General features: G+C 39.2%; 1 protein-coding gene across 5 annotated transcripts in view; it reads left to right on the forward strand.

Annotated features, from left to right (window-relative positions):
* PCDH19 (protocadherin 19) overlaps window positions 1–24,406 on the forward strand; it is a 118,097-nt gene extending 93,691 nt beyond the window's left edge. For all 5 annotated transcript variants that reach the window (XM_003940119.3, XM_074392334.1, XM_074392335.1 and 2 more), the window contains one exon: window positions 18,607–24,406. In XM_003940119.3, the coding sequence (XP_003940168.1) occupies window positions 18,607–19,205 (599 nt within the window). In that variant the 3' untranslated portion in view covers window positions 19,206–24,406. The remainder of the gene's footprint in view (window positions 1–18,606) is intronic.
* The last annotated feature ends 1,479 nt before the right edge of the window (window positions 24,407–25,885 follow it).

Raw genomic sequence — 25,885 nt, forward strand, 5'->3', positions numbered from 1 at the left:
TTCTTCTTCTTCTTTTTTTTTTTTTTTGAGACGGAGTTTCGCTCTTGTTACCCAGGCTGGAGTGCAGTGCAATGGCGCGATCTCGGCTCACCGCAACCTCCACCTCCTGGGTTCAGGCAATTCTCCTGCCTCAGCCTCCCGAGTAGCTGGGATTACAGGCACGCGCCACCACGCCCAGCTAATTTTTTGCATTTTTAGTAGAGATGGGGTTTCACCATGTTGACCAGGATGGTCTTGATCTCTCGACCTCGTGATCCACCCGCCTCGGCCTCCCAAAGTGCTGGGATTACAGGCTTGAGCCACCGCGCCCGGCCTTTTCTTCTTTTTTCAAATAGTATTTGCATCTTAATGTAATGGCAATCCAAAAGAATACCTAATGGTGGCATTTGGGTCACCAATGCAGCCTGATTGGGTGATGTCTTTAGCATAGGATCTTTCCCAGCATCGGTTTCTTTATATCCCACTAATAGTTGGCTACATGGTCAAATGATAAGGCTAGCTTGGACTCTGTTTATCCCAGAGAGTTAGAACTGCTTGATGGATAATAATACCTACCTAACATGTATTAAATTCTTCCTTAGTGTCGTTTAACTCTGCTTACATGCATTCCCTCTTTTAATCATGCCAGCAATTCCTTATGAAGGTCAGTGCTATTAGTCCTGCCTTACGGAAGGGAAAAAAAAGGCACAGAGAGTAACTTTAAGTAATTTCTATAGGATAGGTCTATTAAGTCTTACATCTGGGACTCTAAGATAGTCTAACTCCAGAGCCCATAGTCTTATTCATTTTGCTGCCCTGCCTCTGGGAGAAGGATGGTACCTTTTTTACATGTACATTTCACTCAGAAACTTCAGGTGTGCTTCTGGGTAGTAAGCTTCCCTTTGGCGAGGAACAGATGACGTCTTGAGTTGCTCCAGTAAATCTGGCTCATATCTCATTCTTCCTGGAGAGAAGTTTGCCTTTGGACACAGTGCTGTAGTGGAAAGGTTTGCCTTTGCTTTTTTGCACCCCAAAACTTAGTATTAAAAACTTTCTTCACCAGTCCGTGTAGTTTTAAGTCCTCATTAGGGATGTTTGCCAAATGCTTAGGAACAAGCTTATACTCTGTCTTTTCTCTACCTTCAGAGCTGAGGGAGCTGTGTATGTGTGTGTGGGAGGGAGGCTCTCTTTGGTGTTGGTGAGCAGGAATATGACAGACACAGGGTAGGGGGGGTTTCCATGAAGGGCAGAGCAGATTCACCCACACTTTCAAGGCAAGTATGGTTAGAAACCCTGTTTCATTCAGGTAGCGCTAGTTTCTTCACTATAATTATTTTTTTTAAGTGTTTTCTGAGGTGGATGGTTGTGTTTCCTGTTATTACTGCTTTTTTTTTTAATTTTTTTCTGGACTGGGCTTTTATTGGCTGCTGCTTACTTACTAGTAGACATAGTACTTCACACCTGTGGGCTGATGCAATCATGACAGTGAACATTCTGTTCAGAGGGGAGCATTCGTTCTCTTTCCCAGCAGCCATTACCCCAACACTGAGAATTAATGCATTCATTTTTTCTTCTTTAGCTAAATAGGATTAAATTCAGAATGAAGCAAGGAGGAGTCTTAGTCTGTGCTTTGTATGATTTTCAGGTTCTGCGAAGTTCCAGCTGTGTAAACATGATTGCAGAACTTAAGTATTGTCTAATGGGGGAGGATCTCAATTAAGGAGAGGCACACCATAGCTGGGCTGGAGCCAGACATTTTTCCACCCACTTCAGTCCACACCCTGTGCGGTCGGCTTGCTCAGCTCTTAGAGACAGAAGTGAAGATGGGGCAGCTGGAGTTAATTATACTGTTTTATAGCCTCTTATCAGTAGGGGATGAGAACTAGGCAACGGCTAGGAAAATCTAAATTATATCCTTAAATATGCTCCAGTTATGGTAGTAGGAAACAAAGAAATGGAAGACATTGGACAAAATAAGGAAACCCAAAATATTAAATATGACAAGAAAAAATTCAATAAAATGTCTATTGAAATTGCAGCTGTATTTGTATTCCAGTTGATTCTTTTTTTGTGGTCACTGGAAGCAAGAATAGAGAAATAATGTATTGATTGTAAAAGACTGATTTTTTCTAATATTTGGAGTCAGTTTTGTTCTTGAGATTTGTTTAAGTAATGAGTAGATAAGTAATGCTAAAGACTTCTAATAAACAAGCACTATTATTATGAAACGAAATGCAATTTTTTCATAACAAATACAAATATGGATCATCCAATTCTTTTGTCCCTGTTCTCCAACATGATTATGTACAATGTTGGCTCTGCTCAGTTCAACAGATCTAGTAACTGTTCTGTCTCTCTAAAGAGGAACATGTACATACATATTCCTGAGCCCTAAAGGATGGGATTTTTGATGATAAAGCAGGTTTTGTTAGAAACCTTAGACTCTCCAGGTTATTCTTGGGGGAGTATAATTGATAATTAACACAAAGGTACTTGACTTCCTCCTGGATACGAATGTCAAGACATGGTCCTGATCAAGGAAGAAAACAAAGCATTTTGTTTTGAATGCCCTGGGATTCGACTGTATTTAGAAATAACCGAGTCAATGATATTGCCTCCTGATAGAACTGACTGTTGAAAAAATATTTTTCTGACAAGCTCACTTCAAAGTGTCTCTGAGACAGAATATTCTTTTATAGGATGGGGAGCTCTGGATTGAAAAGAGAAATGCTAGGATGATAGAGCACTGAGTTTGAATCATATGGAAAGTATTCAAGAACACAAAGGGAGGAATATTCAATAAATTACTGTTGATGCGATATTGGATGTTCAGGGTGATAAGAGACTCACTAGAGATTTCTAGTCTATGATGCGTTATTTTGTTCACTAGTTGTGGTAGTCTGAAGAGGCAGAAACATGACTCTGGAATACCAGCAGGCCATAGGGGATGCTCCGTCTTCCATCATATTCAACTTCAGTCAGGGGATGGTCCTGTCAATACTGCCCATGTGGTACCTCTGGAACTTGAGCCTGGGAAGCCTGTTAATGCTTCACTGAACTCTATAATTATAGTATGTGCAGCACATATCATAACACTTAGCTCGTGTATGCTTGTCTGAATCATTAGATATGAACATTATGGGTGCCATAATAGCACAGGAATTCCTGCAACTAAAAAGGAAACACATTTGGCTTGTACTTCATCAACAATCACTTACACTTAAGCTATTGATGGTTGGTTGGGATCTGTGAACTGCTGGGCTTGTGCCATGGGACTTATAAGCATATTTGATGGGCAGAACAGACAGGGAGGCTATAGATTTTGGCAAGCTGTGTTTCCTATTAGTCAGGCTGACTGTATCTGACACTAGAGATCCCAGTCCTCCAAGATGAAGCTTACTTCTTTAGGTTTTGGCTGATGGCCCAACAATCTTGACGTGAAGGACAGGAGAGGACCAATGTTACATTAGACTGTGAGTTTCTAATGAGCAAATAGTTGAGTGGTTTACTGAATACCCTGTTGGTTTTTTGATGGGGTAAACACAAAATTCATAATTTGAGAGACATGTAAGATTTGAAATTTTATTTTATAGTACTTGTTAACCATTCATTCTCCTAATAGGGAAATGTGGGCTCTTTTATAGGGTGTGCAGATTATGTAGTTGTACAGTTAATATTTCTGTGTTTTTCTTGTAAGGGATGCTGATAACATACCCCACTGAGGAAATTCCAGGCACAGCTGTTTCTAATAATAGGTGCCCCACCCCACAAGATTGTAAAGCTTACTGTCAAGGTTCTTTGGTGGGAAGGAGGAAATGCCACAGAGACCAGGCTTTTTCTATATGAGTAAATTTTCTGGCAGAGTCTTGGCCACTGTCATTGTCTCTGATTACTTCCCTGTAGCTTACTTGGAGGTATGAGTTTCTAAGCAGAAACGTTTGCTGTGATGAGGGAAGGCCACAAAACTGAAGGAAGAGAGATGAGGTCTGTATAAAACTGTGAGCGGTATTTTGGCCATGGCAGAGATGAGTTGAACACTATGAAATGGAGACTAGATGAGAAGAGGAGTGGGAATCAATTTATGAAAGCACTTATTATTTATAGGTTGGAATACAAGGTTCATTGAACTCCAAGGGACCCTTCCTATATGAAACGCTTGTGAATATGTTGAAATTTTGTAATGGCAATTCAATCTTAAATACCCCGGGGGAGCTGACAACCTGCAATTTATGGATTATTCTATCTAGTGCACAATCACTCTTCTGTCCTCCGGCCCTGGACATTCTTCTGGGTGTGGTCAAGGGAAAGTGGGTAGAACAGATGGAAGATTTTCTCTCAGGAGAGTTCAAGAGATTCCCTAAACAAAGGCAAGATATAAGCATCACCTTTTACTTTCTAAACAACTTTTTCTGCGAGCTACCTGGAAAAAATTCTAGCTTCCTCACAGATCCAAGTAATTTCTGAAATATTTAGAGGCTACTATTCATTTAACTTTTAAAAATAAAAGTTGGTTGTGCTAAAAAAATCATCTGGACAGTCTGTGTCTAGTTGGGTGGGGAAGAAAAAGAGGAAGCTCTTGGTATCAATCTTTATTCCCTCTGTAAACACATGACCAGAAGAGAAGGCTGTTATTAATGGTAATGCAGACCAGAAAAAAGGATATTATTTTCAGTCTGTTGACCAGTACAAAAATGCTTCTCAAGCACTGTGTTCAGATGTTTCTTTTTATTAGCTGTCACACAAGGAATTAGACTCATTTCAGACAGTTCGTTTCCCCACTCTTGTCTCCGTAAAATCGTTACTCATGAGTGGTTTCTTTGTTGAAATACTGCTGACCTCCCATATTGGAACGCACAACAGGGTGTTAAAAATATAAACTTTTTAGTTTGCATAAACTCTGGAAGAAGGGGGACAAAGAGTCCCCAGGAGAATAAAACCATTCGTCAATGTCCTTGTTTATTAGTGTCCTATAAGCATCTTATTCAGGAAGCTGTGTCAGCATTACAATTCTGTGTAGACTGTGTGTGTGTGTGTGTGTGTGTGTGTGTGTGTGTGTGTGTGTGTGTTCAACAGCAGAGGGCTCTTTGAATTCCTGCAGGAGTTTTTAAAATATAATTCTGCATCTGCCCCTCTGTCTTCTTATTTCCAACAATTTTCTCCCTCCCTTCCCACCACTGACCCATCCAGAGCTATTAGGATAGATGAAATTGTGCCATGTCTTAATATATGAGCCGATGATGATCCTTACCTCATCAGCTAGGCGCTGTTTGCATTTTGCCAAAGCTGATTATTTTATCTGCAGTTTTAATAACAAGCTAGGTTATTTGCTGTTTACTAACTGATAAAGGCAAATAAAAAAAGATTGCAAAGTGGAATTAAGGGGATAAGAAAGCACTAGAGCCAAAGAAGGCTTTTTCTTTAATTAATAATTTCCATTTACTGTTAGAATGTTTTTTATGCTAGATTTCAGCATCTTCTATTAAACATGTGTGCACCCTCCCTTTTATAACTGCTGAATTGGAATCTCAGAATGGAAATCATGCAGGCTTGAATGGAGCTTCAGATTCTCCCAATGTTACCTTGTTGTCTGTACACAGAACTAGACTCCTCAGGGTTTCCCCCACCATAGCATGGCATTCCTCTATTAGCCCCATGTTTCACAGACCCAGTCATAAAGAACTGGCATTTTAACTAACAAGTAGAAAATACAATAAAATTGGAGTTCAGGAGATGCAATGTTTTGGAAAAACAGATTATTCCAAGAGTGTAAAGATACATGATCTAAAGATGGACAGAGCATTTAGATTTACCAGCCTTGTTTTTAGTAATTTTTTGATTTGTTTCATTATTTTAATTTGTGAAAGAAAATGCATGTTAATGATGATGAGGACTGGTGGTAGTGGTGGTGAATGTGTGTGTGTGATTTTGTGGCCATGATCCAGCCTTACTATGCATCAGCTCCTAAAGAGATTTTTGTAGAGCTGTGTCAGTGTGTCTTAATTCAGGTCATCTGAAACAGGGAGCCTTCTGCTACTCCTATGTGCAAAGGCTTGAGTCAACTCAGAAAAGGTCCTCACAGCTGTGGCCCAGATAGATTCTAAGACTTCTCTGACACTTCAGATGACACTTTGATTCTCTCTATCAAGGAAGAGGTGGGCAAGCTGGAGGCCAGAGGATTACAATGTAATCTTCATGTGCTGAAAGGTGTAAAGAACATTTTCTTCTTCATAAGAGCACTGAGACAAGCATAGGGTGCCTTCAAATTATCAGACTTCTTCAAAGACTAGATCAACTAGCCTTTCTTCTGAATTTGTATAATTGCTTTTGAGGCAACACCCTGCAAAAATATAGCTTACTTTCTCCTATTAGTATAATTAAGTAGAAAAATGGAAAATGAGTTATTCAAAGTAAATTTTAAAGAAAAGAGCAAAAGAGTAAAATTTAGCATTGTCCATGAAAGATGGATAATGACAAGTAAACATAGAAGGTGCTGTTTGATCCCTTCAATTTTGGTATTCATTATTCATAGTTATTATTCATAAATTGCAGCACAAATGTTAGGCTTGTGCCCCAGTGACACATTCACATTTTATTTTAAGTTGATTTCTACCTGGTTTTGCAAATAAGGATTTAATGATTTGGGCTGCCTCTGACTCTTCCTCTGTCTCTTGTCTTTTCATATACAGTGCTGGCTTCTCGCCCCTTTTACACCCTTTATCTCCATCATCAGTCTGCTTCTCTCACCCAATATTTTACATACACACACTCTCTCTCTCTTCCCCTCCCCAATGTTTTAGGAAAAAAGATTTCTAACATGAAAAAGTGATATTTGAATAGAGTCCCCTAAGGCTATCAATTTACTTTTAATTTATCTGGAGCTAAGCTTTTCTTTGTTGCAATGAGGAAGGATTAAAACCGCTGTAAAATTTATTAGCTTCCAGGAAGATATTTGAAATGAAGTTTTTTTAATGATTGTGCTGTTTGCTGTACCCAGAAGCAGTGTCATCGCAACTACAGTATTCTAGATGGTTCCCGAATTCACACTGAAACATCAAGATAATGCTAGACTTTTTAATAATGCCTCTATTGGTAATGAATAGTCCATCCCAGGTAGCTAATAGATATTAATTAATAGATATTTGTTTCCAATAACTGTTTCTAGTGATACCCAGCTGATGGCAAAACACACACACTATCCTGTTGAATCATTACAAGAGACAGTGATTGGTTTACTGAGCTCTTTATTCTCCAAATGTGGAAGAAGCGATTGGAGAATTACTAATGCTGTTTCTTAGCTTCCCCACCCAGTCCTCAGAACATTTTGGTAGTCAAGAACCTTTAAAGAACTTGGAAGTTACAGCTGCAACATTTTTCATTGACTCATGTATAGTATGGCCTATTCTCCAAAATTGAATGTCCTGGGACTTGACTGAAGGAAGTGCCAGTTGCTGTTAAGGGGAACACCAGCTGCTGAGTCCCTTTTTTGTTCCATTCAACACAAAATTTTCATTTAAAAAGGGAAGATTTTTCTCTTGTTGAACATGCCCTGTCTACTCTTGCTTTCTGTATCAGTCTTATGTGTGCCTATTTATTCTCCCAGAAGCTCATGACCATCATGAAACTGGCTTCTTCACAAGCTGATGATCTGCTAGGAATTTCTTTATTTTTCATGGAAGAGCAAAACCAAGTTGGAGATAACTTTAGGTTCAGAGCTACATGTTAAGTGTGATAGACTCTGTCACTGGGCACAGTGGCTCTCTCCTGTAATCCCAGCTACTCCTGAGGCTGAAGTGGGAGGATCCTTGGATTCCAGGATTTCGAGACCAGCCTGAGCAACATAGTGAGACTCTGTCTCTAATTTTTTAAAAAAAGTTAGCCAGGCACCTGCCTGCAGTCCCAGTTACTTGGAAGACCAAGGTAGGAGAATTGCTGGAGTTCAGGAGTTGGAAACTGCAATGGGCTATGATTGCACCATTGCACTCCAGCCTGGGCAACAAAGTGAGACCTTGTCTCTAAAGAGGTTTTTTTTGAGCTTATTTGGATCTTCTCTCTTGTTTACTTGGTTAATCTTGCTAATGGTCAATCAATTTTATTTATTTTTTTCAAAGAACCAGCTTTTTGTTTCATTTATCTTTTGTATTATTTATTTTGTTTCTATTGCATTTAGTTCTGCTCTGATCTTGGTTGTTTCTTTCCTTGTGCTGAGTTTGCATTTGGATTGTTCTTGTTTCTCCAGTTTTGTGAGGTGTGACCTTAGATTGTCTATTTTTGCTCTTTCAAACTTTTCAAAGTAGGCATTTAATGCTATGAACTTTCCTCTTAGCACCACTTTTGCTGTATCCCAGAGGTTTGGATACGTTGTGTCACTATTATCATTCAGTTCAAAGAATTTTTCAATTTCCATCTTGGTTTCATTGTTGACCCAATGACAATTGAGGAGCTGGTTATTTAACTTCCATGTATTTGCATGTTTTTGAGGGTTCCTTTTATAGTTGATTTCCAATTTTTCCACTGTGGTCTGAGAGAGTACTTGATATCATTTCGATTTTCTTAAATTTACTGAGACTTGTTTTGTGGCCTATCATATGGTCTATCTTGGAAAATGTTGCATAGGCTGTTGAATAGAATGTTTTACAGTTGTTGGGTAGAATGTTCTGTAAATACCTGTTAAGTCCATTTGCTTTAGAGTATAGTTTAAGTCAATTGTTTCTTTGTTGGCTTTCTGTCTTGATGACCTGTCAAGTGCTGTCAGTGGATTATTAAAGTCCCCCACTATTATTGTGTTGCCATCTATCTTATTTTTTAGGTCTCATAATAATTATTTTATAAATTTGGGAGCTCCAGTGTTAAGTACATATATATTTAGGATTGTGATATTTTCCTATTGGACTAGGAATTTTATCATCATATAATGTCCTTCTTTGTCTTTTTAAACACTCTTTTTAGTCTGATATAAGAATAGCTATTTCTGCTCACTTTTGGTGTCCATTTGCATGTGATATCTTTTTCCACCCCTTTACCTTAAGTTTGTGTGAGTCTCCTGAAGACAGCAGAAACATGGTCAGTGAACTCTTATCAATTCTGCCATTCTGTATAGTCTAAGTAGAGCATTTAGGCCATTTACATTCAACGTTAGTACTGAGATTTGAGGTACTATTCTATTCATCATGCTGTTTGTTGACTGAATGCCTTGCTGTTGTTGTTTCTACATTGTGTTATTTTTATATAGCTCATGTGAGATTTATGCTTTAAGGAGATTCTATTTTCATGTATTTTAAGGACTTGTTTCAAGATTTAGAGCCCCTTTTAGCAGTTCTTACAGTGCTGGCTTGGTAGTGGCAAATTCTCTCAGAATTTTTCTGGAAAAGACTGTATCTTTCCTTCATTTATGAAGCTTAGTTTAGCTGGATACAAAATTCTTGGCTGATGATTGTTTCATTTAAAGAGGCTAAAAAGAGGACCCCAATCCCTTGTAGCTTATAGAGTTTCTGCTGAGAAATCTGCTATCATTCTGATAGCCTTTATAGGTTACCTGATGCTTTTGCCTCACAGCTCTTAAGATTCTTTTTTTTGTCTTGATTTCAGATAACCTGATGACTATGTGCCTAGCCAGTGATCTTTTTGCAGTGAATTTCCTGGATGTTCTTTGAGCTCCTTGTATTTGGATGTCTAGATCTCTAGCAAGTCTGGGGAAGTTTTCCTCGATTATTTCTTTAAATATGTTTTCCAACCTTTTAGATTTCTCTTCTTCCTTGGGAACACCCATTATTCTTTGGTTTGGATGCTTAACATAGTCCCAAATGTCCTGGAGGCTTTGTTCATTTTTTTTGAAATTCTTTTTTCTTTTTCTTTGACAGATTGGGTTAATTCAAAACCTTTGTCTTTGACCTCTGGAGTTCTTTCTTCTACTTGTTCAATTCTATTGCTGGGACTTTCCAGTGCATTTTGCATTTCTCTAAGTGTGTCCTTGATTTCCAAAAGTTGTGATTGTTTTTTATTTATGCTATCTGTTTCACTGAAGACTTTTCCTTTCATATCTTGTATCGTGTTTGATTTCTTTAAGTTGGACTTCACCTTTTTCTGGAGCTGCTTTGATTAGCTTAATAGTTGAGCTTCTGAATTTGTTTTGCTGGCAATTCAGATATTTCTTTTTGGTTTGGATCCATTGCTAGTGAGCTAGTGTGATCTTTTGGGGGTGTTAAAGAAACTTGTTTTGTCATATTGCCAGAATAGTTTTTCTGGTTCCTTCTCATTTGTGTAGACTATATCAGAAGGAAGATCTAGGACTCAAGGGCTGCTGTTCAGATTCATTTGTCCCATGCGGTGCTCCTTTGATGTGGTGTTCTTCCCCTTCCCCTAGGGATGAGGCTTCCTGAGAGCCAAACTGCAGTGATTGTTATTTCTCTTCTGGATGTAGCCATCCAGTGAAGCTACCAGGCCACAGGCTGGTACTGGGGAATGTCTGCAAAAAGTCCTGTGACATGATATGTCCTCAGGTCTTTCAGCCACGGACATCAGCATCTGCTCCAGTGGAGGTAGCAGGGGAGTGAAGTGGACTCTGTGAGGGTCCTTGGTTGCAGTTTTGTTTAGTGTACTGCTTTTGTGTTGGTTGGCCTCCAGCCAGGAGATGGTGCTTTCAAGAGTGTATCAGCTGCTGCTTCTTTCTTTCTCTCTTTTATTCCTTCTTTTTTTTCTCTTTTTTTTTCCCCAAAAAACAACTTTCTTTCTTAAAAAAAAAAAAAAAAAAAAAAAAAGAGTGTATTAGCTGCAGTACTATAGGGTGGATGTCGGATCATCTTATTTTAACAGACTTTTTTTTAATGCATGTATCCAGATGAATGAAAACTGTGGAATTTTTTCTCCATGCTACAAAGGCTGGTTCTTGGATAGCACTTCTTTGGCATCTGTCAAGTAATACCACATAGGTGTTTTGAATGCCAATCAGTGCTGGCATCATTTTCCTTCTGCCTGATGTCTGTCCATCATTCCATAGTGCTATAGGGGAGGGCTCTAACAAGGAGGAGGGTAGGAAACAGGAGAACGAAAAGAAAGTGTTAGGGAGCAACCAAAAGTGGAGAAAAATGCTGAATAAAAGGGAAGAAAGGAATGAGAAATAGACAAGTAATTGTAGTGTAATTTGTGACGTGCTTCTTGTCACATAGATTGACTACAGGATAGCTTGGTGTCATTGGTTCATGAGTGTCTTCAAATATCTTAGCCTTCACTGGTGTTCTCTTGAATGTTTAACAGATGGATTTCCATCTTTTTTGGCTAAAATTTTATTTTAGAATATGACTGCAAATTCCCTGCAGCATTACAGCCTGGGAGGGCCCTAGGAAGTTGTCATTATGCCCGTATTGAAGTTTTGCAAGATATATAACAGATATTTTCCAAATGTTATCTAAATACCCAAAGAAGACCAATCCTCAAGATACCAATCATAACAAAACCAAGATAAAATGCATAAAGTAATATTTCCCTTCCCTTCCCTCCCTCCCTCCCTTCCTTCCTTCCTTCCTTCCTTTTCCTTCCTTTCTTTTCCATTGAACCCATTGCTGCTGTACTTGCCTTGTTACATTACAGAGACAGGATCGATAATAGTGCAGGAGAAAGCACTATTAACTATTGTTACGATAGAAAACTCGCAGGTCTATGACAAATGTATTTTCAACTGGATGTCAGAAGATACTAGATCTCTCTAACACCTGTATATAGTGTGCAGAGAACCACACAGAGGCTAAGAGGACACTTGACTTTAATGTTTCTCAAGTTGTGAATTTACTTTACTGCCTCTGACACAGCTACATAGTTTATTTTGTATCTTTCTGTAGTGTTTATGATAAAATAGTCATTTCTGCTTTTAGGAGTTGCACAGTATCTGGGGCATTGACCAACATTCTTTCTTCTTTCTGTGCATTTTTCATTCAATTCCATTCAATTATTATTGACAGTTTAATTGACGGCTCTGTGCTGGATGCTTTGCTATGTTGAGATAGATACAATCTTTGCTCATACAGAGCTTAAAAGGTAACAGAAAATATAGACATTAAACAAGTATGGTTGTCTCTTGGCATCCATGGGAGATTGATTCCAGGACTGCTGAGAATACAAAAATCTGTGCATACTCAAGTCTTGCAGTTGACCCTGGTGAATTTGGTAGAACCTATGGATAAATCAAAAGTCGGCCCTACAAATCTGAAGGTTTTGCATCCCACGGATATTGTATTTTCTATTCACATTTTGTGGCACACGCAGAACCTGCATATACAGAGGGCAGACCATATTTCTTTTTAAAAATCTACATGTAAGTGGACCCATGTAATTCAAACTCTTGTTGTTCAAGGGTCACAACTGTAATTATGTTGTGATGAATGTTATAAAAGGGAAGTGCTATGAGATCTGCCTTAGTCTAAAGGATCACAGAAGGACTCCCTGGGAGAATGAAATTTAAATGGAGATTAAAGGGATAATGTATTAATCATGAATTGTGTTTAACCACTAGTAATAAAGGCAGCCCTCTCTTACTAAGAAAATTAATAAATGTCTTAAATAAGAGAGATTTATTTTCCCTCTTATTAAAAGAAGTTCAAGTCTGGTGAGGGTAGCTCCACAATATCTTTAATAACCCAGGGTCCTTATATTTTTTGATTTTACCACACAGGCACATGGCTTCTATCTTCAGGGTTGCCTCAGGGTAGTTAGATGGATGTTGCAGCACCAGTCATTATGTCTCCATTCCAGATAGGACAAAGCAGAAAGGAATGAAGACAAAATAGTCTCCTACCGAAGTCAGCTCTTCCCTTTTAGGGAATTTTTTTAAACATCTTGCCTTGATAACATTGGTCCAATCTTATGTTACATGGCCATCCTTGTCTACAAGGGGACCTATGAAATGTAGTTTCTTTTAGCTGAGCACATTGCCATCCCTGATAGAAATGGGGCTTTGTTTCTATTTAACAAAAATAGATAAAGATATTTGGCAGGCAATTAGTTATCTCTGCTTCAGATGAGTAGGAGTTTGGTAGGTCAAGGGTAGGTGGTGCACTTCTCAATAATTATGTTTCCTTGATTAGGCACATGTGACCAATTTTAACAGCACTAAACTTCTTCATAATTGTTGCCATAATGTCTTCCATTATATCACACAAAAATGGCCCTGCTTTGGTTACAGATTGTCTTGTTCATGAGGGGATGTAGAATAAGCTTAGTGGATGTATAAGAATACAATTCAGGAGGCTTTTCTGATATACACATCACTTGCTTGTTGGTTGTATTACTGGTGCCACTTAGAAGTAGCCAACTACTTGAGCTCTCAGGAACTAGAACTCACTTTAACTTTTTTCTGCTTCATTGATTGCAGGTCATTTCTGAAGAGGAAACATATTGCTCTCTTGTAACTGTAACCTTGAACTACTTTAGTGTTGTATTTTTGTCTATGATCATTAGTATCTTTGAGCTAATACACCCAAACTCTGAATCACAGTAAAGAACTGCCAGTATTATTGAACACATCCATTGTGACTGGATATTTATACAAACCCAGCAGAGCCTCTTAGCTCCTATATTCCACCAGGACTTTGAAAGTTTTAGCAAAGCCTGAGATGATGTTTTCATCATTTTCTTGCATTACTTTGGTGGGGACCATGGGTAGGCTCTTTCTAGTGTGGAATCACATTGTTTGCCCACATCTGAGGAGATGGCAGTTTCATGTCCTGAGGAGAGTAGTAATTGCTGCATAAACTTTTGCTATTATCTGCACAAAGTAACACATTCTGGTCTTTTTCTATTTGAATTACTTCCTTAATCCATCATGACTTAGTCATTACTGCCTGTTATGCCTCCTGTACCCTCACAAGACTGATGCTTTTAAGATTTTTTTGTTGTTGTTTTTTGGCCAGGGGTTTTGGAATTCTCTCACCAAATTTCCTGATGACAAATTGCAGCCCACAAATACTTATTGCTATCTAGATTGAAGACATTTCCTTTTTTATGGTCTAAAATAATCAGATTTATTTTGAACTAAGGAGTTATCTGGTCTCAAGATTTGTGTTCCTCTTCCAAATTTATGAACTCTCTTTTTCTTGTTTGTTATTGCAAATCCTAGGAACAACTTCAGAAGAAGGGAAAACCAATTTACAATTGCAAATTCATCAGTCAACCCTAATCATGAGTATGTTTAAATTAAAGACACCTGCCTTCATTCATCTATACATGAATTTCCACAACTATGTGTGGATTTTAGAATGCTGCATTTTGCTTTGCTTCAGTTCAGGTCAGAACTTTCAGATAAAAATGTAGCAAGGTCTCAAGTCACAAATAGGCTAACAAGAAGAATCTTAGCAGGAAATTAGTGAATTGTTAGTCTACCTCGCTATATAAGCTGCATCCAGCACCTTGACAGTTTATGATGATATAAAATGATTCTTCTCTAGTCTCATGGCTCCATTCCCAGCCACTATACTACATCAGAGGTGGCACAGAATCTTTACAAGTCCTATACAATTACAGAATTAGTGTTTTTTATTTTTATTTTTTACATCTGGTCTGTCTTCATTGCTATTTTAAAGGGGCTTTGTATTGTGATTTTCTTATATTTACTAAATACTTAATTTCTTTACTAAACTGAAATTTTGATTTTTGAAAGGTAATTCATCTGCAGTATATTTATGAATGTAAATTACCCTGTGCTGGGCAGAGATGCTCTTTCTGCCTGTCTATATCAACCATTTTTTATTTCATGTATAAAGTGGCTATGAACTTTTTTTTTTTTTTTTTGAGACGGAGTTTCGCTCTTGTTACCCAGGCTGGAGTGCAATGGCGCGATCTCAGCTTACCGCAACCTCCGCCTCCTGGGTTCAGGCAATTCTCCTGGGTTCAGGCAATTCTCCTGCCTCAGCCTCCCGAGTAGCTGCGATTACAGGCAGGTGCCACCATGCCCCGCTAATTTTTTGTATTTTTAGTAGAGACAGGGTTTCACCATGTTGACCAGGATGGTCTTGATCTCTTGACCTTGTGATCCACCTGCCTCGGCCTCCCAAAGTGCTGGGATTACAGGCTTGAGCCACTGCGCCCAGCCCTATGAACATTTTTAAGCTAAATTAGATTTCATTGTAATTGTATAGACAAAAATGTCACAAAATATCTGAAACACAAAAATAAGAAACAGCAACTCAGTGCCCTTGGTAAGGACTTAAAAATATATGGTTATCAGATCCAAGCCAAGGATGAGACATTGTGATTAAAAGAGTCTCTTAGATTCACATCTTCTCTTGCATGAGGTAATGGCAGTGCATATAAGTTTACATAAGTAATCTGAGAAAACTGCATATGATTCCAGCTCATATGGAGCTGGAGTCGGCTCAGTGAGCTTGGTAGGGAGGCTTCGACTGATTGCATTGTTGGGTATGTCCTGAGTTAGTCTACTTTTCCCTTTTCCCAGGCAGTGATTGTTTCATTTAGACAATGGGCAAGCTGAAGGCAAGTACTATCTATGCAGAGAAGTCTCAGAGAAGATTGAATTCCTTGCCCTTGTCTTCTTATATTTATAAGTTTTTGGAGATGTCTGCCTCTGGGCTTTCTATTCTCCCTCCCTATATTCTGGGGTTCCAAGTCTCGTCATGCAGTTAATTTGAGGCAGCCTAGTATAGGGAAGGGGCACTGTACTTGGATTCAGGGTGACACATGGGTGGCATTCTCCTATTGAATGGTGTTGAAAAAAGCTGAATCTCAAAATCAGAGGACAGTCACTTCATATTAAAAACTGAAAGAAGGCCAGGCATGGTGGGTCACACCTGTAATCCCAGCACTTTGGGAGGCCGAGGTAGGTGGATCATGAGGTCAGAAGTTTGAGACCAGCCTGGCCAACATGGTGAAACCCCGTCTCTATTAAAAATACAAAAATTAGCCGGGCGTGGTGGCGCGTACCTGTAGTCCCAGCTACTCGGGAGGCTGAGGCAGGAGAATCCCTTGAACCTGGGAGGTGGAGGTTGCAGTGAACTGCGATCCTGCCACTGCAATCCAGCCTGGGTGACAACAGAGCAAGACTTCATCTCAAAAAAAAAAAAAAAAAAAAAAAAAAACGACTCTCAAAGAAATAAGAGCTTCATGTTGAGAACAACATTGGGCAGATTCTACTCAATTGTACTTCACTACTGTTCTGCTTTAGAAGTGTGAGCAAGTGGCCTGCAATATCAGTTTTAATCTGGCTGGGATTTTCTTTTCATAGTTGCTCACATATTCATGGTTTCAGGGCTGGCTGGGAGTTTCCTAGTTGCTCACATGTCCATGGGGCTCTAAGGTTAGGTCTTTATGCTTTTATGTATTTCAGTTACGGACAAAAAGGACAGAGATCTTGCAGCTTTCTGAACACTTTTTTGCTGGCTTCCAGGGAATTTTACTCTGATTTGTAGAAATTGAAATAATTTATTGAACTTTACCCCAACTTGCACCTGCTTACTCTCTTTACCCTGAAACACTCTTACTAATTTTTTAGAGGTATTATTTGGAAAGTTACCAGATAGGCCTCAGTAGAGATGAAGAGGCAAAAACAGCTTACTGGGAAACCCTAAAGATGTGACTTCTGTTCTAGTAAAGGGATCTTGGGACCTCCTGGGGAAAGCACTATATTTGGAGGAAACTGATTAAAAGTGGATCATTCTGTTTCGTCTACACAAAGTGCTTCTCAAGTACATCCCAACACACTTCCCTTACTTTCATATTTTCTGCCTCTCAGGTACATATGTATGTTGAATGATAACAGGGCATCAGATGGCAACTGAGAGAGTTTGCAGGGAAGGGGCAGAGAAAGGGCTTTGACAGACCTTTGATTTTTGCAGAAGTGGCCATGCAGCCTGATGTGGAATTGTGCCAGAATTTGCATGAAACATCGTCCTATCTATGTGGAAGGCACTTTCTCTGTTGGTGATGTTGTTCACTTGTTATTTGGTTCCCACTGTGCAAAATTCTGAGTGTTTTATTTCCCCACTGAAAGGGGGCTGAAAGGTTCCATCTTAAAGATAAATTGGCAAATTATGTCCAGGTACACTGAAGAGGTCTTGTCTTTAGTTTGTTTTTAAGTAGCTTAAGTGAGGTCAGGGACCATGCCCAGAATTGTGTTGAAATTTGGATTTAGCTTAGATTAGATCCTTGATATTTAACAGGCTTCTAATATCTTTCCTCCAAACAATGAAGTGTACAGCCAATTCAACTGTTATTCCTTGAGCCGTCTCCCTTGTTCCCCTTTGCCAAAGAACTTTTGATGAATGAGGCAGAGCAGTTCCTTGCTTTGCTATGCCATTTACTCTTTAATGAAGCAACCAAAAAATGCCAACAAAATAGAAATACAAGTATACAAGGAAGGTGTGTTATATATAGATTGATGCCAGGTAAGACTCTGAATTGCAGACATCTTCCCCTGCCAAAAAATCAGTCACAGTATATATATACACACACATGCACACACATATATGTATATGTATGTATATTTTACATACATATGTATATATATGTATTTTCTGTAAATGTTAAACTGCTCATATTTTGATGCATTGTGCAGTGTGATGAAAATTTTCACTAGGTCGTTCTCTTGTAAGAATATAACATAAATATAAATAGATCTGGAAAACTAGGGCTATAAAACAAACATTGAGATTAACAGTTTTCCAGTGACAGGCAGAAGTTAACCCTGGGTTCATGCTTGATAAAGCCTGTGTAGTAAGTCTCTCTGAGAGCCAAATTGAAGCTTTAACCCTTAGTGAACCTGACCTGGAAAGAGAAATGTGTGTCCCCAAAATTGTGAATTGTAACTGCTGAGATCTTCCAGGATAGAGTTAAAATAATCCATGAATGATTTCTTTATTTTAAGAAGTATTTCTCCAACAAAACTGCAGATAAGAAAGATAAGGAGGGATGGCTAGTTGGGTCTAATTAACGATGCCGAACATGTGACTGATGTTTGCATAGGGCCAATTGAAGCTTATGAGTCAGCTGGAAAGACGGGATCTCAGTATATTCCTTCTGATGGCAAATAAAGTCATGGAAGTGGCATAGTGAGGAGACTGGCTGGTGGGACTGGTGGTCAAAAGGAAGGGGTGTGATTGGGTTTTCATAGAGAGTAGGATATCAATCTAAACTTAAATTAAGCACTGTGTATCAGTGATGGGTAAGATGGAAGGGTGTTGGGCAGTGCTGTTGTTCAAAAATATGGCCAAGGCTTCTTAAATATACTGACTGTTGCTTTCCCTTCCGTGCCTCCACTCCCTCATCTCCTGAATCCAGTTTCAAACATAGGTGATTTTTGGCAGGAGTTGTTGATGAAAATGATTGACTCTCAGTATCTTGATGCTCTGGATAAACTTTAGAATATATATGTATTTTCATCATAATGTGTTTCCCTTTAGTTTTTTGGTTTTGTCAGTAGTGGGAACCTTAAAAGGGATGTACATAGGGGAAGCTCTACAGCCTTTTAATAATCTAGTTCTTCATACTTGTCCCAAAAGGCAATAAAGGACTATCTAAAAGTGCCATTTCCCAGAGGGGCCTGTGGATATCTAAGAAACCAGAACACTGGGGAGTAACAGTGATTCCTGGGAAAAGCTGATGAAATTGGTATTTTCTTTTTTCAAACAGATCAGAATGAGGGATTTCATTGCCGGGAAGAATGCCGGATTCTTGGCCACTCTGACAGGTGCTGGATGCCCCGGAATCCCATGCCCATCCGTTCCAAGTCCCCGGAGCATGTGAGGAACATCATTGCGCTGTCCATTGAAGCTGCTGCTGCTGATGTAGAGCCTTATGACGACTGCGGCCCCACCAAACGGACTTTTGCAACCTTTGGGAAAGATGTCAGCAACCACCCGGCTGAGGAGAGGCCCACCCTGAAAGGCAAGAGGACTGTTGATGTGACCATCTGCAGCCCCAAGGTCAACAGCGTTATCCGGGAGGCAGGCAATGGCTGTGAGGCAATTAGCCCTGTCACCTCCCCGCTCCACCTCAAGAGCCCTCTACCCACCAAGCCTTCCGTGTCTTACACCATTGCGCTGGCTCCTCCGGCCCGTGATCTGGAGCAGTATGTCAACAATGTCAACAATGGCCCTTCTCGTCCCTCTGAAGCTGAGCCCCGTGGAGCTGACAGCGAGAAAGTCATGCATGAGGTCAACCCCATTCTGAAGGAAGGTCGCAACAAAGAGTCCCCTGGTGTGAAGCGTCTGAAGGATATCGTTCTCTAAACCATTCTCCGGGAAGAAGAGAAAGAAACCACACTGGCTAGTGAAGAAGCAGGAGCTGCTTGTTTTAATTGCTCACCAATGGTTCGTTCTCAAGTGGCTGTATTTCAGAGCTTTCCCTAAATGTATTGTTTATAGATAACTTATCATTCTGTGACAATCCCTTGTTTCAACAGGCAGCAGGGGTGTTCAGTTGGAGCAAATTAGCTTTGGCTTGAGTTGTTCATGGGGCCTCGATGTTGGGGAAACAGAGACAAATTCAGTTGTGAAAAGTATTATGTATTAAGTGTTTGAATTTATATATTTTTCTATGTCAAAATTATAATATAAATTACCATTGTTTGTGGAGGATTACATTAAAAAAAGCAAAAAGAAAAAAGAAAAAAAAAAAGAAAGCTCTGGACACCTTTAATAAGCTCGCCACTGTTTTTTGTAGTGTAGACAAGTTAATGGTCATTTATTGTGTACTATTCATTGATTCAGTGATGTGAAATTGAGCCCCCAAAAGGTTGTTTCCAAAGCTCAAGTACTTTCCAATGCCGCTACTTTGCTGTGGACACCCCTGCTTTAAAAACCCTTTTGCTAGCTGTGCTATTGTTGTATTTGATATTGCAAATTGCTATGTGTGTGGTGATGGCAAAAGGCTTTTAAAGGTTGGTGTTTTTTCTTAAAAAAAATAATAAAACTACAGACAAAAACAAAGTGCAAACAACTGAGACAGCAAATGAATGAGCAACACCACTCATATAGATTGAGTACTTGGAGGATACTCATGTTTTTTAACCCATGTAGTGATTGCTCACCACCTTGCAAAGTATTTTTCCTGCCTTTCAGTGATCTGCCCAGGTCCATGATAGATCATGGCAGAAAGTCATTTTTGGATAGGCTGCTATCTAATTTGCAGTTGTCAGAAATACTGTGCTGAAAGTTTTATGACATTCATCTTTTAGATTTTCAGGCCCTGAACGGGAAAGTTGCTCCTGAAGTTATGTTTCCAGGCTGAGAATTCCCTCTCTCCTATCATCTAAAACTGAAAATGACTGAATCTATTTTAAGATCTAAATTAGCATCTCTTCAGACACACACTTCCTGATTCAGTGTTTCCCAATCATAATTAGAATTAGACTGCAAAGCACGTCATGGGCTGGAATTGAGAACTCCAGGTTGCTCTGTATCTTAGGCTTATACATAGGGATAGAGTAAGCAGTACAAAGTGTACATGTTGGAAAAGACAGGTAACAGGGAACAGCATCGCTAATCCAATTACTGTGCCTTCTAAATGGAGACACGCAGACACTTGAACTCGTCTTTTTATGACTAATACTTTTTGATTAAAAATGTGAACACAAAAATATTAAAAATCCCTTAGATTTAGCTAACTCTTTTTGCTGTAGGCTACAAATACACCCCTTTTAAATTAACAAACTTTACATCCTTTTTTTCCATTTTAACATTCCTCTAGCTCCCTCATTTATCTTTTGTCTATTAATATTCGCTACCCAACATAGTATTTTTGCAGCCTAAGAATTTATTATTTAAAAATAAAGAAATATGTCACCTTTGTTCTGCCTTGATCTTAAGAGAGCTGTTTCTAGAGAAACAAGTTTTACGGTTCTGTTTTCATTTGTTTCATTTTTTGAAATTCAAGAGTACACAGAAAGAAGGCCTAGAGGTTAGAGCACTAGAATGCAAAAGAGGATTTATTTTCTTAAGTTTAGATAGATAAGTCAGCTCTTTTGAATGTTTTACTTATTTTTTCCTGAGTTCCTAGCTTTACACATTACTAGGAATATTTTCTTTTATGGGAGGGAGAAGGGTTTTGAGGGAGGGGGTGGGTAAGTCAGTAGGGATGGGGTTAGGTAGGGGAGAACATTTCTGAAAAAGAACCTATAATGAAGCTACAAATCCATCCTTATTTCTTATTCAGTCCTGCATACTACCTCATGCAAAATATTGGTGTGGCTGCAAATTTCCCTCTGAAACTGACACAATTAAGGATGAATTATCATAACATCTTCATTTTGCCTCATTTCATTGCCTCTCATAGTTTTCTCCCTTTGATTTATTTCATTTTGATTGTGAATTTTAAATTATTTTTCTTTGCAAGTGACTATTTGATTAACACATTAAAAAAAAAATTTCCCTTTAAGTTATGACGACTGCCTATAGAATTTAGACTGTTTCTCACCCTGATCCATTCTGATATTATGTTATTAGCAGCCATTTCAAGGTCACTTTGAAGTCAGACTTCACAATTTTTTACAGGTGTATTCCTTGCTATGCTCAGTGGGAACGAGGGAGCAGAAAAGATTGTCGAAAGTGGGAACATTAAATGTCGCGTGGCTGTTAAGCCAGAGAGGCCACTGGTTGCCATGACTCTTATCATCCAAATTTTAAATGGTTAGAGTGGCATTGGCATTGGCTTTGCTTTTCTCTTTGGTTTTCTTAATTTCTTTTACTAATTAATCTTCAAGCTATAGATCCATCATCTTTCCCTCTCCAAATACTTTGTTCTCAGTGGGCAGTCAGAGTTTTTTGGCTTCCAAACCTCACTGAGCATGTTCAGAGAATTCCTCTCATTAAGGAAATATTTTCCCCACAATTGTCTGATGTATGAGTCCTCTCAGAAGCACAAGTGCATCCTAGGAAGGCTTTGTAAGCTGGTTTTGTAGGCAGGCTGTACCTGCAAATAGGCATTCTGAGCAAGGATCCTAAATTTCCCTTTGGCTCATGTTTCCTGCCCCCCTCTGCACCCCACCTTCTCCTTTTTGGCATGTCTTGTGAAAAGCTACAAGGTCCACAGGGCCAAATATTCTTCCTTTTCCTTCTCTAAACATGTTCCACACTTAAACTCAAGGGAGGAATTTCGGTTCCTAAGTCCTAGGGAGTTCTATTCCATTTATTCTGATGTCCCTTTTAAGGAGGAGTTGGTGTTGAAGTGTGACATGCTTTAATAACAACTGCTTTGGCAATTCCCCAGACAGGTAAACTACTTCATCCAATATAAGGAGTCTAGTTTACATTGATAGATTGCTTTCCTCCAAATATGGGGATATACAATATAACAAAGGAGAAGGGGGCAATGCCATGTGGAATCCCTTTTTACTTTTCCCTTTAGGGACTAATCTATGAACCTCTTCAGAATGGAACTTACCATCCCTTTGGTCCTCTTACAGCCAGTAGAGTAAATTATGGCCCACCTTATTGCTGAAATAGGTAATGGGCCCCAAAGGATCCTACAGTTTCTGTAGAGCAGTGGTTCTGAAGTGTAGTTCCTGGATCTGCAGCAACAACATTACGTGGGGACTTGTTAGAAGAGCTAATTCTCCGTCCCCACCAAGACCAATTGAATAAAAAATTCTGGGGGTGGTGTTCAAAAATGCTTATGAATCAGATGCCCATTAAAGGTTGAGGGCTTGTTAAAGCACAAGTTGATAGCTCCCTGACAGAGTTTTAAATTCAGTTGGTCTGGGGTGGGGTCTGCATTTTTGTGTATCTAAAAATTCCCAGATGATACTAATGCAGCTGATCCAGGGACCATATTTTGAGGACCATTTCTCTAGTAGAAACCTGCCTGATAGAGCTAATTGCACCTAAGGTGTTCATTGAAACAAATTTGTTCACTTAGTGATTCATTGATCTCTAATCAAAAATATTTTGAAAAATACAATTTAGATCTCTGAAAACTGGAACCACCCAGAGCATCATCTTGATAGTGTTACTTCAGCATATGACTGACTGATGGTATAAGGGAATTTAGTTGACTTTTCCCTATAACCTTATCATATTTTAAAAAGTAAAAACCAAAGTGGTCCACTTAAAGCAGCAAGGACAAAGGGCAGTTTAGGAAGAGGCAGGGTGAAGGGAATAGCTCGACTGGGCATCCAGGGTGAAAAAAGGATTATTATTGTATATAATAGCAGTTCTGGCTGGAATTACAATCCACTTTCCGGGGATCATTTTGATGTTGAATGTTCCCCAAAGCATTCTGACAAGTTGGTCCACTTGGCTCTTTACCCTGGGTAAAAAGACCCTTATTGACTTCGAAAAACTGGCATAAGTGAGCTTAAGAAATCCATTGTATACAGTCCTAGTGTTTGCCTTCTTGGTAAAATTACATTTAAGGATGTCATTTCATGAGTCAAATTGTATCTGCTGCCACTGAAGTGTATTGAGATGTTGTTCTTTAGTTTAAATATGTAACAAAGTAATATTCAAAGGGGATGTGTGGGGGTGGGACCGGGACCGGGTGGCTTTATATTGATAATGAAATATTCCAGAGCAAAACACATTGTCCTAATGAAGTTGTTGCAGCTCTCTTTGTTTTCTTGTGAGGCTGGAATTGGCCTGTGGGTCACTTGTTGTGCAAAAGTGAATTAATTTCAAATAGGAATCATATTGCTTTTGTGAAACAAAGAAAATCTACCACCTTGTCTGAAATATAGTTTGGAAGGCGCTCTTGGTAAAGAATAACCCACAAACACCTGATCTTGATTGGAAAGCATTGTAGGTCATTAGGGAAAACGGATGATGCCGACTGTTGCTCCAGCTGTGTTGGCAATTCAAGATGACCTTGTTACTAACCGAAAGTTGCTGTCAACCTTAGCAAACAAACCAGCTAACACCATTACAGCACTAGTTAAGTAGTTTTTTACTGGCACTGGCTGGCGTTCAGCTGAGGAAGGCTAGGATACAGACTTTAATGACCAAGAGCCAGACTAGCTCAAGCTAGAAATTCAGCAACAAATACCTCTTTGTGCTATTTGAATGCTAAGGTATTAGTTGCAAAAGGCTTACGCCTTCGCTCCTCTAGTGAGGGGAATGAGCCTGATGACACTATTACTGTTTACCTGTCAAACCAGGGTGGAAATTTAGAGGGATGCAAGTACAGTATGTCTCATTAAGCAGTCTGTTGCTGATTATATGAAGATAAAGTTGTTGTATATGCTGATCTGTATGTTATGTACATTTTCACAGTGATTGAATCATTGTAAAAAGAAAAAAGACAAAAAAGAATCACCACTGTCTATTTTATGAAGATGATAAAGCAGCTTTATTAAATTATTACAGTTATGTTTTAAATGGTGTTATCTGCCACATTGTTTCCTTTTATCTGGTGGTTCTCTGTTTCCCCCTTTAAATGTGTTTTCTCTGCTTCAAAAATTTAATGCATTTTAGTATTAAAGGCTATTATGGAAAAATTATTGAGTGTTTGGTGGAATGTGTTTTGGAGAGTGTTTGTTGGCTCACGGGGGGCTACTCTTAGACCTAAGAGGTCACCAGTCCTTAGTGAAGTCATTGATGTTCAGACCCCAAGGGTTCCTTTTGCCTTTTCTATTTCACAGCATTCACGACTCTCCAACTAAGTGGGGGGCCACTTCCTCCAGTGGGTTCCACGCATTTCCTGAGTACCTCCTCTGCTTTCTACCCCAGTCAATACCATTGCCTGAAGAGGGAGTCCCATACATATGTGGAATGGTAAAGACTTTCCTGGATGGTACTTTAAACAAGAGCGCTAAAGCCATTCTTTAAAATAAATCATTTCAGGGCAACTTGACAGTGAGACTTCTCTGAAGAATTAATTTTAAAAAGGGTGAGAAATAGTGGAGGCTGACAGCAGGGGAAAAGAGAGTTTAAAAAAAAGATGACCTGGCTGCCCCTTTGATGCCTTCAGGTTTGAAAGTGAAGCAACAGGAGAGCCTCTGACTTTGCACAGAACATGGCTGCAGAGAAAGCCCTGACAAGCTTTCTTTATCCAAGCTGTTATTCTCTGGGACTTAGCACTTGGGCTGTAAGTATTCATTCTGCCTGCAACTGGCAGGAAAAAAAGAAAAACCAGAGTAGAGGAAAAACAGGAGCATGGCAGAACATTTCCAAATAGTGCCGTTAGTGGTTAAAGGCTAAATTGCTTCAGCATGACCTATTCTCTCCGGACAATTAAAAATGATCTCAAGGAAATCCACTGTCTCCCTGGATCTCCATCTTCCTGTTATCTCTATCCACCTGTGTTAAATTGAGATTGCATCTTATGCTCCAGAATTAGCCCTAAAGCCACAGCAATAGCCAGCAATTTGCTACTGTAGTTTAACAGGTGTTGCATCAGAATACAAGCACAGACATGCTGGGACACATGGAGTCACATATACTGATGTATGTACAGATGTTCACGCAAACTCCCAGATGTTCATAAAAGCATATTGGAAGGAGGCTTCTGTGTCACTGGCTTGGAGGGCATTAAGTCATAGGAGGCTATATGCATGCTTCTGGGTTAGTCCACACCAAAAACAAAATAAGTTTCTTTGACCCCATTTCAACTACCCCTTTTTTTTTTTTTCAGGGGGAGGAGCTGGAAAGGAAATGGCAACTCCACCCTAAAATAAGATCCTCCATGAAAGAGCAAGAGAAAATAAAGTCTCACATGATGAAGGACATTTACGTATGCAGCACAGGCATATCCAAGGTCATTGACAACGCCAGTAACTCTGCCTAAGTGTGGGAGAGTGGCAAGATTATAGGCATTACCTCAAATCGATTCAACTTTATAAAACAAAACAAAATAAGTATTAAAATTATCCAAACTGCTTGTTACACATCTTGTATATGTCACTGACATGCTGTGTGTGAAGTCAAGAAACCATGATGGGAATTGATATGTAAAAGGGCATTCTCCAACAGGAGATGAT

This window comes from Saimiri boliviensis, chromosome X (genome assembly GCF_048565385.1).
Source record: "Saimiri boliviensis isolate mSaiBol1 chromosome X, mSaiBol1.pri, whole genome shotgun sequence".
Classification (NCBI taxonomy): Eukaryota; Metazoa; Chordata; class Mammalia; order Primates; family Cebidae; genus Saimiri; species Saimiri boliviensis.